At 43.0% G+C, this 19135-nt stretch overlaps 1 protein-coding gene across 2 annotated transcripts; it reads left to right on the forward strand.

Moving 5' to 3' along the window:
- Window positions 1-7488: 7488 nt before the first annotated feature.
- Window positions 7489-17359, forward strand: dll4 (delta-like 4 (Drosophila)). 2 transcript variants are annotated; one of them, XM_054618302.1, is made up of 11 exons: window positions 7489-7698; window positions 7898-8158; window positions 8510-8567; window positions 9236-9499; window positions 11758-11818; window positions 13068-13198; window positions 13435-13604; window positions 13715-13934; window positions 14443-15169; window positions 15530-15638; window positions 16120-17359. In XM_054618302.1, exons 1-11 carry the CDS (start codon window positions 7645-7647, stop codon window positions 16123-16125), a joined length of 2061 nt encoding a protein of 686 aa, XP_054474277.1. In that variant the 5' UTR covers window positions 7489-7644; the 3' UTR covers window positions 16126-17359. The 2 variants fall into 2 exon arrangements, with proteins under 2 accessions (XP_054474277.1, XP_054474278.1); XM_054618303.1 differs by lacking the exons at window positions 7489-7698; window positions 8510-8567 and having other exon boundaries at window positions 8139-8158.
- Window positions 17360-19135: the final 1776 nt, after the last annotated feature.

Consider the following 19135-nt stretch of genomic DNA (forward strand, 5'->3'; position numbering starts at 1 on the left):
AAGTAATTGTTTGGCTTTTTTTTGCTTTAAAATGACTAAAACAATAAATTGATCATCAAATTAGTTATAAATGAACACACACAAAACAACTCGATGGGATTGTTCAGTTTATTTTAGAGTCACACCCTTACAAACTGGACCCTAATTTAAAACCAGCATTTCAAATATTCTTCCATGATATCACTCAGCCTGCCCCATCTGACACTATTGTATCACTGACATCCCAGCATTTGTTTTGCTCTACGTATTATGCAAAAAGACGTCTCCTCCTCTTGCTGGATCTGATTAATCCATTATTTGGTTAAGTCGCCACAGCCCACTCCCTTCAGTCTCCCCGTGGTGTTTTTTTCCTCGGCTAACGGTGGGCCAGCTTGGTGCTGCTGCTGGGAGACTATTGGGATTAATGCCGCCGACTGACACTAATCTCATTGTGGTTGAGGATTTGGAGAGACTGTGTACACCCACTTCACTCTCACTCCCAAACACTCGCATTTGTGGCACCAATCCGCTGGGACATCTATGCACGAGGTGGTATCTTGTGTAGTGGATTCTCTCACTCACTGCTCATTTTATGGTTGGTTTGGTTTTTAAATCACTAATATGTGAACTCTTGAAGAACTTTGAAGATGAAAAGATGTGAATTTGCTTAAGGCAGGGTTAAATCGGATCATATCGGCCCAATTATGTATTTGTTCAGATTTAACACACAAAATAAAAAATAACTGTGGTTTAGTTTTGTATTAACTGTGTTAGTTTTCATTTACCACATGATAAAGCAGTTATTTCACAGCAGGATTCCTGTCTAATCTACGGTCTTGATCCTGGACTACATGTTCATAAATTTGTTCCAAGCATTATTAATCAGAGAGTGGTGTGAGTCCTTCCACTTGTCTGAATGAATAATGAAGGTTCTGTGTTCATGGTGAATTATATTCAATGCTCATATCAACTTCAGGAGCTGCTGTCACTATATTTAGCCTATACAGCCCTGTGTTTCCATGGCTACATGGGTTGAAGTGTGCTGAAGGCAGCACATTCATACAATCTATATACTCTGAGATCATGTCAGTAATCACAGCATGACTTCTGAATCATTTCCACCTGGGTCCCATGATACGATCCTCCCTAAATGTCATTAACTTACAGACATACTGCATCCAATTTGAAGGGGGTTTTCCTAAATGCTCTCAGCCCACTGTGGCCAATTTTCAAAGAAGCCTTTTGTTTTTTTGTTTTTTCTCATTTTAAATAGAGTGCAATTTGTGCTTTGGTTTGATTTTCACTAAAAGTGTACTGAGTGAATTCTGCAAAGCCCCTCTTTAGTTACACTCAAATCCAATCCATTATGTTTAGCCTGACAACTAAGACTACTTTGGTTCTTGCCTTACCCTTATTGTGCTTTGAGTTACCAAACTAAAAGGTCACCTTAAAAACCCTAAAAAAACATGCGTGAACTCTGTAAAGTTGACCGCGACCTCCTCCACCAGATCATGATGTTCTCAGGAAAGGTGAGTTTTGATGACCATGACGACACCTTCCCAGTAGTTTTGCACAACGGCTAAACAACCCTGTTGGTTCATGTTGCCGGTGTACTCGTCCAAAGGCCAGGTGAGTGCTGGTGCACCGCTGTTTCTAGTAAACACCGAAAAGTCAGAGAAAGGAAAATAAAGTTCCAAAACAGAACATGGGGGAGAACATTTATCAAGGCACACGGATGAGACGTAAAGGGGCATTACGCTCCTGTGAAGCCAAAATGTCAGTCGGAAACTAATGAACTTGACCGTAGTTCTTTGTTTTAGTGTGTAAAAGGTCATGATAACCTCCGTATTTGTATCCAAATACTAATTTGTGGATCATTAAAAGTATATTTCGACTGTTATTTCCATTCCCAACAGAAAACTATTAACATGTTTTTATCAGATCAAATAACACATAAAGGACTCTGGGTTTGAGAACCTTTTACAATATTCAACTTCCACATTCAGTCATCAAAGAAACCAACAAATCTTGGTCCGCTCCACCTCTGCGGGTCACTTCCTTCACCTGCAACCGGGGCAAATGAGAAATCCAGAAAGACTCGACTCCGATGGCTGATTTTCTCTGACTTTGTTTTATGTAGGTCACCGTTGACTTCCTTAACGGGGGTTTTCAGGTGTGGCTCCGAGGGAACACCAACATGAACCCGAGCCTCTGGAGAGCAGGTCATAAATCTACCTTTCCTCCTCTGGTCTTACAGCCGACGTCACTGTCAATCTTCTACAACATATTGGCCTCCCTTCACTTAAATCATGTTTTATAATACTTTTACGATAAAGCCCAGCTGGACTTCAAACATAAGTTCCATTACAGACAGCATATATGTCCGAGGGGGGGCCTCCTGATCAATATAACAGGTGGTCCGTCCGCCAGCTTAACAAGATCAGATAAATATGACCGACACATATATGTAGTACGTCTGCTGTCATATTCTCATAACTGGAAGTCTAAATCTATTTCACCTGCTGTGCTTCTGTTACTTTTTCAATAACCTGCATCAAAGATTGTTAAGACGCCTAAAAACTGCCACGGCTTTAAACGAAAACGTGTGTTATCTGGTAACGGCCGAATCTGCTCCTTTCTTCTTTTCACCGTCTGCAGTCTAAAGGCCTAAAAATGACCATTGTTATGGCTTTTTGTTCTAAATTATGTATAGATAAATAAATGATTGTATACATAACATTAAAGACATTTTGTTTTGCAATTTGAAAATTACGATTACAGAGATGGACAACCAGAGTTAGGACTTGTATTGATTAGATCATTTTGCAGAATTAGATGGTATTAAATTACGATTCTAATTGAAAGGCCCAGTATTGCCAAATATGAGCCTGCAAATTATGACTATCTCTAAACTGATGTTAACTGCTAAACCTACTACCTGCTTCCTAAACTTTTAAAAGATCTCTGGCCATTTCTGGGACTGACATTGCTGAATATTTATCACTTCTGACTGGCGATGTTCCCACTATGTTTAAGACTACCGTAGCTGACCCTCACCTTAAGTTTTCCCTCATCAAAATGGAGTACAGAACGTGTCACATTTCAGGTTGCATGAATAAAACTGACTTGGCTTGGCAGTGAAACAGCATATCAACATAAAAGTTATTTATGTTGCTCGGTTCAAGTTGCATTGCAGATGTGTTCATGTACACGGCAGCTTTTCACTCCTCTTTTTTTTTCGGATGACTCATAAAACGCAGGTGGTAAAACGGGAGGCTGACGTCACGGCGGCGTTCTCGCTTCATATTTTATAGAGCAGCATTCTCCGCATTCCAATCGACAACAATAGATATTCACACGTCTGCTCTCCGACAAATCCACCTGTATAAGCTTCCTTGTCAGAAGATCACGGTTTCGTTCATGAGAAGTGATCAGAATTGTGAGAACAGGAACTGCAGCTTTCTCTCCACAAAACCACAAACGATCATAGAAGCATAACCCGCAGGTTTTCTAACTGAAAAGAAGCGAGGGGGAAGCAGAAGAGACGGGAGACGAGATGCTCTTCCTCGTCCTCCATGACACCCACACACACACACACACACACACACACACAAAGACAAGATTGTGCACACACACACACGTGCAAACATCAAAGCGTCTGGATGAAGACTGGAGTATGAACCTCAGTGTGGTCAGTCAGGCCCTGCTGTGTTGCTGGAAAGCAAAGGGCTTTGATGCATCCTCTTAAGATATGCAGGGTCCCAGCTAGTGGTTTTAGTGAATGGGTCCAAATAGCCTCGGCATGAGAGCAGTTGGTTTGTCGTAGGCTCCAGTTGCTGCCCGGCATTGCATAAGCGTGTAATAATACAATGCTTTTTCAGCGAGGCACGTTATAAATAAAACCACAGAAAGCATTCACTGACAGCAGCTAAGCTCTCTCCGTAGACATCGCACAACATGTGTTTGACGTTTTCTTGATTCTGATTTTCCAAACTTATCTTCACCCTGAACCGTTTATGTGTTTATTTTTTGACAGAAAGTTATAGCATAGTTCCCTAAAAAAAATGAAAGGGCTGTTAAGGTAAATCAACATGTGAGATGTGCGGCCCTCATGCAAGCAGAGACCATCTGACTTTGACAGCATTATGATAAAGTACAGCCGGCGTGTATGCTTTGTTTCAGCCGTGTGGAAAAAAAAACATACGGCTCACATATCATCCACTTTTCTTCAAAGTGAAGTGAGTTTTGTGTTATCAGCTGTGCCCACCTGTTACACCTGCTATAAACGGCAATTGTCACCTTTTTTATGGCAGTTTAGCGGGTAGCTGGATTGGAGACATATGGCCATAAAAAGGAGATAAGATAGGTAATATTCACAATTAGAAAGTATTATTGGCAGGACAGGCAGGGCAATAATGAGGGTAAACCTGCAATCACTACTCAATTCACCCATCCAGGACATAAAACAAACACTTTGAGTGCAGATGAATAATGTTGCTGCTTAGCACTCGGACACACTGTGCCGATAACTTCAGTTACTCTGTGAAGGGAATCAAAACCTGCACTTTACCAACACCCAAAGATTCTGTGCTCAGCATGAGATTTCCAAGAACCAACAACACCGTAATGTCAACAAGTAGCAGAATAAGCAGCCGGCTGCATGTAGACACAGAGAAGAGCCGCATGACAGACGGACCCGCAATGCCATTGTGTCTCTGTGGACCCATTGGAGACACAACAGGTGTGTCAATATGACAGGCATTCAACCATCCACTATGTCGGCCTCATATAAACACTGAATAAATATAGACGCTTTCCATTTTCACTCTCGGCAGCGCACAGCTACCATACGAAAACAGATGGAACGCAAACATTCAGGGATCATGTGGAGGTCAAAGGAAAATCACAGACGGAACCGAATATTTAGAATAAATATAATTTGAAATAATCGTTTTTAGATCCACTTTCTATTGAGATAGATAGATAGATAGATAGATAGATAGATAGATAGATAGATAGATAGATAGATAGATAGATAGATAGATAGATAGATAGATAGATAGATAGATAGATAGATAGATAGATAGATAGATAGATAGATAGATAGATAGATAGATTTTTCAACAGATTTCTATCGCAACATTGAACAAAATATAAACCACAATATAGTCAATGACTTAAAAGCAAATAAGAAAAATGACAGATTGGTATTCACTTTTGAATATAATAGGTTTTCATATCTTTGTATGCCACTTTTAAAGTATTATTTACATAAAGTATCAGATGCACAACTGCACAGTTAACAACACTTGAGAGTAATGCACAATGTTGTGGTACTTGATAATGTCTTCAGTGACCTTATTATCATATTTCACAGAAGCCTATACTGTATCCTCTCTCTCTCTCTCTCTCTTGTGGCATAATTGTGGACAGAATTGTGTTGCTGCATGATATTTCCAGTTTCTGCAACATGGGAAATAACACATCCTTGTGCATGTTATTACTGGATTACTGTAGTTCTTTCTCACAAACGCACCACTGATGCCAAACAGAATTGAGATGAACAGGTTGGAGGAAATTGGCTCGTCCCCTCCGTGAACAGACGAAAGAAAAACGGTGCGTCGGGGCTGCCAGTCTCCCACCAGATGGTAAATGAGAGAGACACGGGCGATCGAATAACAAATACAACCAATCAGACTATCAAGAAACAGCCCATGCATAGAGGGGGAACAAAAACATTAAGGGGGAAAAGCAATGGGATATTCAATTCATACCTCCAGACACAGCATTTATGTAATTGTATTTGTTTGTATTGAATTTCTTTAAATTCTTTGATTTCTTCTTTAGTTACTTTAGGGACTATTTTTCTTCTGGGCTGTTTAAGAGTGTATATGGAGGGATTGTATTCAATATTTCATTTTGATTGTGTCCTTAATTGCATCCTTCAATATCTAAGAGTCTTTCGGGACTATTTTTCTTTTGGGCTGTTCCTCCTTATTGAGTAATACAATAAAAATCCATTACTTTAAGAGTGTACATAGAGGGATTTTATTCAATATTTTGATTGTATCCTTAATTGCATCCTTCAATATTTAAGAGTAAAGTTATTTTTCGTCGTTGCCAACTGATTCAGGGAGCAAGACATTGTCAGTTTATCACGGGCCATCAAATGAAACATGTTATCTCAATCCTGTCATTCCTATTAGCTGTTAAAGGCCATGAGGAAGAATAAAGCAATGTTACAGATCCAGGTGATTGTGTGTGTATATGTGTGTGTGAGAGAGAGAGAGAGGGAGAGAGAGAGAGAGAGCTCATTTGCATACAGCTGAATAGTTATGTCCCCCGTCCCGCACATTACACCCGCATGAGGGCGAAAGAGAGAGAGAGAGAGAGAGAGAGAGAGAGAGAGAGAGAGAGAGAGAGAGAGAGAGAGAGAGAGACACGCGTCTCAACAATAGGAGGCACGCTGCCTCTAAACCGTGAAACGCATGGGTGGGCATGAAGGGGGAGATGAAACACACCCCGAAATAACATGTCACTGTGGGCCTGTGTGTCTGTGCGTAAAAGGGAACGCGTTATGGATGATATTAAATTAAAAAAAAAACAACAACAACACATATTTCATGGGTTCATTTATACATAAAAGGCATGTGATCTGCACAGTGTATACCTAAAGAAAAAAAGAAAATGAAATATGAATTTCTCCTTCAACAGCAATTGAAACAAACTTCCATTTAATCGCATTTCTAGTTCCATTGTTGGTGGTGCAGCCCGAGGGAGAGGCTGTCTGACCCCACAGAGAGTGAAGGTCTGGAGAGGAAGCTGAGGGGCTAATTAGGCGTGCAATTGAGTGGAACCAAGGGCAAAAAAAAAAAAAGGGGCTTTGCAAGGAGTAAGACAGTAATTGAATTCCTGCTTTTTCCATTCTCCAAGTTTGGGCTCTCCTTTATTGTCCTCATCCACCGTCCACGGTGTGTGAATGCGCATTGTGCGCTAAAAATAAGTCAACAGATGTTTGTGGCTTGTTAATAATCGCCCAGTTACCCCCATGGTGGTCAGCCAGCCAGCCCCAGTGCCAGTGGGTATTAAATCTGGATAATTGTTGTTGGGTTGGAAGGGAAGGGGGTTGAATATGTAGAGTGGGCGGTGTCAGCGTTGTGATTGACAGTTTATGTAATGAGCAGAGCAGTGCAAGTCTATATATGTGGGAGGAGACGCACCGAGGTTCATTCACGAGTAATAAGACGAGAGGAGAACATCCGAGGCGCACCGACGCACCGGAGCACCGACAAGCTCAGCGGAGGGACCATTGTGGAGGACCATTGTGGAGTACAGCACCATGCGAGGAGCCTGCTGACAGAGAGACGCGCAGCTACACTGGATATTAGTCTCCCCCCCTCCACCCACCTCCACCCTCACCTTCACCTTTTTGGATAACTTGGAGACGCTTCTTCTCTGGACGCTTTTTGACGCACGCCAACGGGGGAGCTCCCTGGGAGTGAAGAAGGATTTATATTTTTTAGAGATTCTTCTTTTTTTTTTTTTTTTTTTTTTGCACATTTGTTTACCTTGGTGTAAATACTTTAGGAATAGGAAAAAAAAAAAAAAAAAGGTTTTGCTGCTTTTACTGGCTGGTGACGCGGCTGCCTTGGAGAAGCGAGAAGGATGGCAGCCTGGTTCACCTTCACCGTCGCAGTCAGCACCACGTTGATATCACAGGTATGAGGGAGGAGACGCGTCCTGCACAGACCTCCCAGTTAACAGATGGAGAGACACTTTATGTCATGTTGTTTTTCTTTTTCTTTTTTTTTTAAATCTTTTTTTAAAGAATATCTTTTTAAAGAATAAGCAAAAATGTAACAGAAGCCACCTTTTTTTTTTTTTTCTTCCTAAATCCTATTTCCCCCTTCTCTTTTAGGTATTTGGATCCGGTGTTTTTGAGCTGGATCTCCACGAATTTAAAAACAACAGAGGTTTGCTGGCAAATGGAAACGCATGCAAACCCAACTGCAGGACTTATTTTCGAATTTGCTTGAAGAACTATCAGGCTGTGGTCTCGCCAGGTGACTGCATCTTTGGAAGTACAATGACAGCAGTGCTGGGGACAAACTCTTTCAGCGCCAAGGACAGTGGCACTTTACCCACACCGGTCCAGATACCGTTCACCTTTGGATGGCCGGTAAGAGCGTGGAGCAGCACGTCCACTTTATGTTTCTGTCTTACTATGTTATGTTGTTTATGGGGAACTGCTTTGCATTTTGGGAGCGCACCGGTTATTGGTCAGCTCATCTAATCCACATCATTAGGTAATACTGTGACGCGACCAACAGATTGGGAAAGCTAAGGCGTCGCTCATTTCATAACCGAGGAGGCTGCATGCAGTGAGCATTGGAAGTCATGTTCAGTGGAATTGAACATTTACAGCAATCAGAATACAATACAAAAGAAAAAAAAATGTTGTTAAATTATGAGCTTTGTAACAAAAAAAAATAGAACAAGAGATATTTATTAATGTGTGTTTTGTTCTTAGGGGTCATTTTCACTAATAATTGAAGCCTGGCATTCACCTTATGGAAATCTACCTGTAGGTAAGTGCAACCTTTTTTCTTTTTTTTTAACCACAGGAGGGAGCTCTGTCAGTGCATTTAACACACACGCCTCTCCAACTAGTTGACCATTCTTTGCACAAATTGTACAAAAACAAAAAACCCCAGCTAAATGTTGGCTAATAGATAAAGCTCAGTCACTCCAACATTCCCCTCTCCACCTCCTCTTAATTGTTCATAATTTCACACATTTTCACGCCTATTCTCTTGTTATGAACTTCAGAACACCTTTTTCATTCTTATACCCAATACAATTGAACTTCCTCTGGTTTATTTTGGTCGTGGGAAAGAGCCGTGGGCTTTGGTGAGAATACACAGTGCCTGCCAAAAACCCCTGACTGCATCTTCCTGTATTTTACACCTTACTCTGTTCCGCCCTTTGGAAGAGGGGACTGGGCCTGGGAATGTTTTTTTGCTGATGGAAAGAAAGAGGAAATTTCAACCTGAGTTTATCTTTCATCTTGTATGGGATTTGATAAGGGATGCAGCTTGGTCCTGGGCAGATTATTAAAGCGAAAGTGGACGGCTTTTGAACCCACAAGTTATTTATGATGCAGTTTTTGACATTAAACCACAGTCACTTCAGGACACGAGCAGGTCGTAAGCTTAGATAGCCTGCATTAATTCTGACTTCCTTCCCTCTTTTTCAGATACCAACAACCCAGACTTTTTGATAAGCTTCCTGGCCATCCAGAGACAGCTGGGTGTAGGAACTGCTTGGTCTCAGGATACTAAGACTGCACAGCAGACAGAGCTGAGGTATTCGTACCGGTTCATCTGCAACGAAAGCTACTACGGGGAGAGTTGCTCCAAGAAATGCGCTCCAAGGGACGACCGATTCGGCCACTACACCTGCAACCGAGACGGGCAGCTGTCCTGTCTGCCTGGCTGGAAAGGGAAATACTGCGAAGAACGTAAGAAATCTTCTATTGGGGCCTTTTCACCTGGCTGATTTACTGCATAAACACCGGTCTCGCTCCCTTCATTGTCAGTTGATACTGGAGTTTTGTTGTTCAGTGTTGATCTGAGCCTGCGGCGATGTATTCTTTTAACACGAGCAGGGTCATCCAGATGTTTTGCAAATGACTTAAAGGCAGCGGAATCTGTTTTCTGCCTATTGTGGTTTGATAAGAACTCTTTGTAGGAGTGAGTAGAAAGCACTTACCTTTAAAGAGTTGCTACTTCTGCGAGGTCTCCTCATTACGTTTGACCTTTGCCCTTCATCATCATCATCATGGCTTTCAGTCCTGGAGAGGAAAAACAAAAAAAAGATTTGTGAGCATGTTACAGATATCAGTAGTTATTAAGCGGAAAGATAACCCTAAAAGGTCATCACCATTAAGGCCACATGATGCTGAGTGCAACTACCAGACATGACTTAATGATATCTGGCAAGTCTGAGCGGCAATTTTGGTTGCAGAATGAATATTACAGCCTCATGTAATTTGAAATCACATAACTCTTGATGTGTAGCCGGTTGTGGGTTTGTGGACACTCATTGAGTATGAGTTGAGGGACAGACGGCTTAGCTTGACAACAGGCACATTATACTTTCGCTAACCCACTTGGCCAAATCACAGAACAACACTCCCATGTTTTGGATGGCTCTGAATGGGCCCCGTGAGGAGGCCCCGGTGCCATTTGGCTGCACAATAACCCACGGGGCCCCCCTTTTTTTCATTTTTTTTTTCACCAAAACAAATTAATCAAAGAAGTAGATTGGAAGGAGGCACCGTGAGAGTAATAGTTCCCATGTGCTGGATGTGTGGCAGCATTGGGTGACAGCGGAATCTGTCATCGGTGTCACTCGGTGGTGAGAGAGAAATTGGCATGTGCTATTTTGACCGTGGCGCCAAATTCTAACCAGATGGGCTCACGTGCCGCAATTACAGACACATCAATCGTTTGTGACTACAGAAAATATACATGAGAAAGACAGATTGGGCATCTTTCAGACACTATAATTTCCCCTTTTCGCTCTCACACTGTCATACATCAATGTAAAGGAGCCGGTCTATGGGCCTACATGTTTAAGGAAGTTGAAGAAGCTCCATATTAAAGCACAATAAAGCTCACATTATATATGTTTTTAGATAACCATGGGCCAGAAGTAGTAGATCAAAACCATCCAAAATCAAACCAGAAGCAATTAGTTAATTAACAAAACTGTCAAAGTAAAAGCACCACCTCTTAGTTTATCTATTTCCTCAGCTTGTCAACATGAGATGAGTTTACACAGGTGTGCATTCACCTGGCGTTTTTTTTTTTTCTTTTCTTTAAAACAACACATGTATGTCTTTTGTACCTCCGCGCGTGCCCTGTAACATAATCCTCAAACAAGAGGGTGTGTGTGTGTGTGTGTGTGTGTGTGTGTGTGTGTGTGTGTGTGTGTGTGTGTGTGTGTGTGTGTTTGGGGTGTGTGCACGCATGGCATCGATAGGAGGAGCGACTGCACGCGCCAAGGTTAATCGTGGCGTTATTATCCGCCACGCGCCATCAATGTTCGGTCCCCCACCCCACCCTACACCACCACCACCCCCACCCCTCCATTGTTGGGCGCGTGGGGGCCAGTAGCAGCTGCAAATATGGTTGTGGTGCACCGCAAACAACAATAGTGACAGCTGTCCGCTATTGAGAGCGAGCATCTGTTCGGGACTAAACCGGCCGCTTACCGTCAGCCGCCTGATATGCTGCCCCCTGAATCAGTGTCATGCAAGACCGGTACACTTAAAGCAGCACAAACAAACCCCTCAACCGGTTTTTCCTTCACACACACACACACACACTCACACACACACACACACACACACACACACACACACACTCATCCCATGGCAGCTGAGTGAGGCGGACAGGTTTAGATCTAATGAAGGCTTCTGAGGAAAGTTGAGACAGATTGAGGCCCTCCTGTACTTACAACATAAATGTTCACAGTTGGCTATTTCAAGGGAATGAGGGGCTCTGTGGCCTTGGTTATTATGACGTATGAGGGTTAAATCACCTATTGATTTAACTTTAGGAGTATTTCTGATGAGTAGGACACTGTGTTCGCTTCTTATTTGTGTTTTAAAGTTGTTGAACTTAATATTTGATATATTTAGTCTCTGCAGGCACAGTTCTGCTAAAAAAAATAATACAAATAAAATAACCAGGTTTTCTTTTTTTCTTGCAGCTATCTGTCTGGAGGGCTGCAGCGAGAGGAACGGAAACTGCTCCAAACCTGGCGAGTGTGTGTAAGTATTAATAATAGTGAAGTGTTGAAGTATGCGTTGGCCGGTTGTGTAGGAAGGAACACGTTTGGGAACGGTGTGAGTTACATCCAGGTGGAGCGCTTTGGTTGTGTTTCTCTAAAAGAAATCCACTTTTTGGTTATGTTCATATACGACTAATCACATATAGATATTTCATCCTGAGAAGATTAAGAAAAACTATTCTGGCATCCATAACATTTTATTAAAAGAGGTTAAAGCTCGCTGAATAAACAAAATATAAGTATTTTCCCTCTGTGGTCTGCACGCATCACTCACTGACTTCTCTTCTTCCCATATTCCTTTCTTGTCACTACCATCTATCACTCACCAGCGGGGATAATTCACACACACACACACACACTCGCTGTGAGAAATTCCCCCTGAATCCTATTTTGCCCTCTTTTCAGACATAAATCCATCATTCCAGTCACTAAAACTGACCCAAATGTAGGCTAAACCCTTGTGATACCCATCACCGTAAAGCTGCTCACTTGGCAAAAAAAAAAAAAGAAAATGTTGAAACCTTAAAAGTACATCGTCAGTCCCACGATCTCATGGTTTTGACAAGGTTGCTGCGCTCTGTGCTGGGAAACAGATTCATGGGAAACAAGAAAAAAAAAAAATGCTTTGGCTTGCTGCCAGAAATCATGAAAGCAATATTTCACCTTTGTGCTATTATGTTAGCATTACTCATCCTTAATATACTGCACAAACCTTTAGAATTGTTTGGCCTGTAGCTACTGCATCCACACTGTTTGTAAAAATGACAACGCTTACATCATCCTTCACCATGGTTACACAAAAAAAAAAAAAAAAAACAATGTTGCTTACATGCAATAACTGATGTGTAATGATGTAATGAGGTTGGGGACAACATAATCACCAGTGCTGATGCATGATTTCAATTTACACTTCATCATATGCCTTCAGAAAATAAATACTTTTAATTTGTCTTTTTTTAGTGATGGATTTATATGAGCACTTAATGACTGTATGGTCTGTCTGGTTGCATGATTGATGGCTGATTTCTTAATGTAATCGGCAGCTAATCCATGACGGGGCCATGAAGCATAGACGTCTGCTCTCGTCTAATCCAAGTGGACTGTTTAAAAAGAACTTAAATTGTCGGTTTTAACCACCAGATTCAGTTATGTTCATTCACGGCAATTGTAAGATCTACAATATGAGGAATAAGTGACTAATCAAGGAACACATTTCATTGGTTTTGCAGATGCAGAGAAGGCTGGCAGGGCACGTTCTGTGACGAGTGTAAGAAGTACCCGGCCTGCAAGCACGGCACCTGCCAGCTGCCGTGGCAGTGTAACTGTCAGGAGGGCTGGGGAGGCCTATTATGTGACCAAGGTACACCGGACTACTTGGACCACTGCTGCTGTCCCTTCTTTTAAAAGATCTTCTCATATTACCTGTGCACTTGTTTTCATTTGAATTAACTTGAAAGCATTAGTAAATTAGGTGAAGTGTTTTCTTTTGCTTTGCACACATCCGGAGTAGAGAGTTGTTTTCTTCTTCTTTTTTGTTCGTCCTGTGAGCTCCCTGTAAACAAACACTCTTATCTCCCCCCCCCCCCCCCCCACCAGACCTGAACTTCTGCACCCATCACCATCCCTGTGTGAACAGTGCCACCTGTATGAACACGGGACAAGGCAGCTACACGTGCACTTGCCTGCCAGGTTTCACGGGGGTCAACTGTGAGCTGGAGATGCAGGAGTGTGACAGCAACCCCTGCAGGAATGGAGGGATGTGCACCGTAAGTTGGAAACAGACACATTTCATTCAAATGATTCACGATTCACTGAGGCTAATTCTATATTTCTAACTGTTTGCCTAACTTTTCCTTTCTTTTTCCAATTTCCCCAGAATTTGGAAAGTGGCTACATGTGCACGTGCCCCCAAGGTTTCGAGGGCTCCCACTGTGAGCACAGCCTGCTGACGTGCGCCGACTCCCCGTGTTTCCACAGCGGCAAGTGCTGGGAGAAGGACAATGGCCGCAGCTACATGTGCGAGTGTCCCCGCGGCTACACGGGACTCAACTGCGAGAAGAGAGTGGACAAGTGCACGTCGCTTCCCTGCGCTAATGGTACGGCCTTCCCTTCCCTCTTTGCCCCCAAGCCCCCCCTCTTGTCTGAACTTCCCTTGCTCTTCTCCCCCCCTTCTTCAAATTCCTGCAACTGGAAGCAGTGTGGAACAACAGGAATTGGTGGGAACTCGGTGTCTATTGTCCTCCATATAAACACTCGGCAGCTCAGAGCAGCAGCTTGTAAATGTCGCCGCAGTTTTTTGATGAAAGGGGGACAAATAATCCAGCTCAGCTCGATTTCTGTCTTCTTGTAAACACTGGGGGGGGGGTCTGGGATCGGTTTGTGTTGGGAGAACAATACAGGGTGCTGTGGTCACAATGTGGATTTGATGGAGATGTGTGAACTGAAGAGGCCTCATGGGAGGGTTTAGTGGTGATCATGTTCTTTATGATCTTGTGAGGCCTTTTAATGTCTCATTTAGAGAATCAGTAGCTGTTGATACTAATTCTTCTTCTTCTTCTTCTTCTTCTTCTTCTTCTTCTTCTTCTTCTTCTTCTTCTTCTGTAGGTGGGCTGTGTCTGATCCACGGTGGCCTGCGTGTGTGTAGCTGCCGTGCAGGATTCACCGGCCAGCGCTGCGAGATCAACATCAATGAGTGTGCGGGCAACCCCTGCCTCAACGGAGGCACCTGCCAAGACCGGATCAACGACTACACCTGCGTCTGTCCCGCAGGCTACGGAGGACGAAACTGCGACAGAGTCCTGGATGAGTGCTCGCTTCACCCGTGCCTCAACGGGGGGCTTTGCACCGGCGGCGGCGGGCCGGGCAAACCTCCGGTGGCCTGCATCTGCCCGTCAGGCTTCACGGGGCCACGCTGCGAGTTCTTCGCCGCCGTCACCAACGAAGAGATTCAAGACAGCTTCCAGTGGGCGGCGGTTTCTCTGGCTGTGGGCCTGGTGGCGCTGCTGGTGCTGCTGTGTATGGTGGGCTTGGCGTTGAGGCACATCCACAGGCAGGCCCAGAGAGAGCGGGGAGACACGGAGACCATGAACAACTTGTCCAACGTTCAGAAGGACAACCTGATCCCAGAGGCCCAGCTGAAGAACACCAACCAGAAGATGAGCATGGAGGTGGACTGTGACTCGGAGAAATCGAACTTTATCCATAAAAACTATCACTTGGACTCTTACCACTCTAAATCGAAGGAGTTCAAGGATGAGAAGTCACAAGAGGATAAAAGTCATATTTATGACAAATGTTTAGAAGACAAGATGCCCTTGAGTAGAATGTACAGGTAAGAAGAACCATATGCACACTGCTTGCACTAAACTATAATGTAGATGTATGATAATGTGTAAAGCACTACAATATTTCCTCTATTAATGTTTTCATAAAGTGGTGCTGAGTGGAAATTACTGTTAAGTGCTCTCACTCGCCCACTGCCTCAATTCTGATGTTAGAACCCAACAATGAGCCTCCATTGTTGTTATTTTTCCAAACTTGTAAACACATTGTTCCTCATTTACACTTAATATATTTTATATTGGACAATAGCTTTCTGCTGCCTCGCTGTATATGTGCACGTGCCCTAATGCACAGCTCTGCCATGTGCTTCTAGTTTGTGTTAACACAAGGTGTGATTTGTGTTTTGCAGTGAAAAGCCAGAGTGCAGGATATCAACGATATGTTCCTCAAGAGACTCCATGTACCAGTCGGTATTTGTTATAGCAGAGGAGAGGAGGGAGTGCGTCATAGCAACCGAGGTAAGCCAAAAAACAAAATCACATCTTCATCAGCATTTTTTTCCACAGATCTTCCACTTGAAATGCATCATGTCCCAAGGGCATCATCCATCACTAGCGAAACCAACATTTCTGACAGAGGTCACTGTAGGAAGACTGAACTCTAGGTATTTGGACATAGTGTCGGGGGAAAGCCCGATCAACTGCATTATTGGTTTCTGTAAATTACTTTGGCTATTCTTTATCTTGGCCACGTGATGACCTGAAGTCCGAACTTATACTGATGCCTCACATATGTTTGGCTCCGCTTGGTCTCAGAGGTGCCATGTTTTACTGCTGTGGCATTTAGAGGAATATTTTAGATGTTCATTTCCAAGGAAAATATAATGGTGATACCGGAGCACATGACCAATATGAGGTCAAAAAATGCTAAAAGAGAGTTTTGGCATTATTCTGTTATTTTATTGTGGTGTAATGTTCTCCTTTTTTCTTTTTCTTACAGGTATAAACTGTGAGGGGTCTGAAGGCGAGGGAGCGAGGAAAAAGAAAAGACACAATCGAGGCAGAATGAAATATTCTGGATTGTTTACAAATTTGGAGAAGAGAGACTGGAGATTGTTTTAGATGTCCACTGCTGCTCTGGAACACTTGAGAACTGGAGAGGGGCAGAAAAAACCTCTGCTCTGCGTTAAAAATATAGAAAAAAAAAAAAGAACAGAAACTGAGAAACTTTATGTTGACCGAGTGTTTGTATGCAACATAATGTACAGTGAAGGACCTCTCTCAGTGGTGACAATGGTCGGAGGGACTGGTGAAAAAAAGACTGACTACACAAAGGTGTGAAGACCCGACAGAATAATCCTGGACTGTGGAAGGAGGCGAAGGTGGAAATCGTTACCCCTCCTACGTGACCCGGCCTTGTGTGATAATCATGATGACTTTGACAGCCAACCAATCAGTAATGAAAAAAAAAAAAAAAGGTGCCTATGATTTGACCCCTTCAAATCCCCCCCACCCCCCGCACTCACTCCTGCCAGCTCCGCCTGCTATGCAAGACTCAGGGTCGAGACGAGTGAACTCGCCCGCTGTCACAATCCAACTTCACAAACACTGAGAGTTATGAATGTCTGAAACTAATCTTCAACTGTCAATCACGTGAAAATGACGTTTTTTTGGGGGGGACTTTTCCATGCAACGGTGAAGATTAGATTGCAGCCCAAATTCACTAGAAGCCTTAAAAGAGGGGGTTTGAATGCTAAATTTGTGCCCTTGTCTGTTCTTGGATCATTTGCACTACAAGAAGAAGAAAAAAAATTGGGGGGAAAATACTTTTTAATCAACATGGATTTGAGGAGAACAAACCACAGGAGCGCAATAGTCAGTGCCAGCGAGATCCAAGAGAAAGGAAACGTTTGCATAGAAAAGTGTTTTTTATGCAACTCAACTGAGAAAAACAAAGAGACTCATAAACGAGGAGAAAAGACTGTCACACCACTGCCTGCCTATAATAAATTTCAAAAAATACAGAACCAATAATGTAATTTTTTTAAATGATTATTTCCAGAGTTTAATTTAAATATGACACACTGCTCTTTATATGTTTTATAATATTATTTTGTATATAATGCATATTTATAAGGACCAAACTTCTGAAGAATAAAACTTCCTCGAAAACTGTTTTTAATTTGATGTCAGTAAAATGGAAAAGGAAATTATTTTTGAGGTGTTTTTCAAATAATGAAATTGAGTACAAATGATGATCAAATGTGTCTTGTATTTATTTATTCATTCATTTTGCAGGGGGGATATTATTGAAGCTTCATGCTGTACTCCCAATTCATACCCATAATGCTCAGCTAGTTTATGAATATGAAATCCAGCTGCTGTCCTGCATTAACACATCATATTTCATGTTTTGGACAGTAGATAGAAACATAAAGCCCCCTGAATGTAGCATCACTACAGTACGTCCTAGTGATTCCTGGAAAACGCCTTTGGCTGCCACCCCTCTCAGTCACCCACCCTCGGTCTCTCTCCGGCCCTAAATTGGCTTGAAATTCAAATCCGTTTCCACGGATACCACCCCCTCAAGCTGGAAATGGCGAAACAAAGCCAGGCGCAGGGCAAAGGGGAACGCCCCCACCTCACCACAACCCACCCAGCACCCCTCATAATGCTCGCACGCACACACACACACACACACACACACACACACACACACACACACACACACACACACACACACACACACACACACATAGCCAACCAAACAGATGCCGTGGGGGAGCTCGGAGTGAGTCTGCAGTGCCATAAAAACAGCAGCATATGCCAGGCCTCTCGCCCCGTGTGCATGACACAGAGTGCACAGACCTCCTCCCATAAAAAAAACACACACTCGAGTACTTACAGGCTCCCCAACTGCTGGCCTCCCCTTCAGGGTTAAGAGCAATATTTCAATGCCCGGCTCTGTACCACCCACTCCTGCAGACAAAGCTGGGGAGAGGGCCTGGCACCCAAACGGGGAGCCAGTTCTGAATCCACATAAATACAAATATTTTTTCGGAAAGTTGACTGATCAGAGCTATCTGCTTAGTTCTATTGTCCTCTTTGGCTTTTAGAAAATGCGTTTTTTTCACATATATATGCCCCAACTTGTTGATGTTGTGAGGATATTGTGCATGCATCGGTCCTAAAAATTGTTCCAGTGTCTGAAACTCCATTTTTTGGAAATGTTTCATCCACATTATCAAATGCAAACCTCCCGCCAATTAACAGCAATCCTGCGACAGTCAACACCCCCTAATCATCAGCAATCAACACTAGGCAGAGAATCTGGATGGCTTTTCCCCTCACACACATCCTGTTAGTCTGTTGACCTAGGCATCCTCATCTAAGGGCTTGTGTGTTCATAAAAAAAAAAAAATACCTCGGAGAAGGGTGCTTCCGGCCTGGCTCAAGAAAAACATACATGTTATCACGCCGATTAATCATCCAGTTAAAGCCAGGTTCTTTTCAGTCTGTTACCTGACCCAGCCTGATAGTACTCTGGAGTTGATTCCCACCATCAGCACACCTATAAGCAGACAAACACACCCTCTTTCACACTTGAACGCGGTGGCAAACACATGCTAGAGCTTTGCTCTTTGGCCTCTGGGTCCCCACCGCCATGGCCAGGCGTTTTCATTGTGTTATAATCACAGCATCCTGTTTGTGACCTGGTGACATCAGTTCCTGTTTCCTCCCTGATTAAAAAATGCAGAACATGCCGGCGTGGGTCGACGGCTTTTCTCACGCATCGCTCTCTTCAATCTGCACTCGGGTTTTCAGGAAACAACCCCCCAAAAACAAGTGAGAGCGCAGACAAACACGCTAATCAGCAACTATTTGTTCTGAAGAAGGAAAGATGGGGCAAATATGTGACATGGATGTTATGAATGGAGAATCAGGAAGCAGATTTGAAATTGAAATCTTTCTATCTCTTTATTAAAGGATTGTGGAAGTGACTCTACATAACACTT

Source organism: Anoplopoma fimbria, chromosome 18 (genome assembly GCF_027596085.1).
Source record: "Anoplopoma fimbria isolate UVic2021 breed Golden Eagle Sablefish chromosome 18, Afim_UVic_2022, whole genome shotgun sequence".
Classification (NCBI taxonomy): domain Eukaryota; kingdom Metazoa; phylum Chordata; class Actinopteri; order Perciformes; family Anoplopomatidae; genus Anoplopoma; species Anoplopoma fimbria.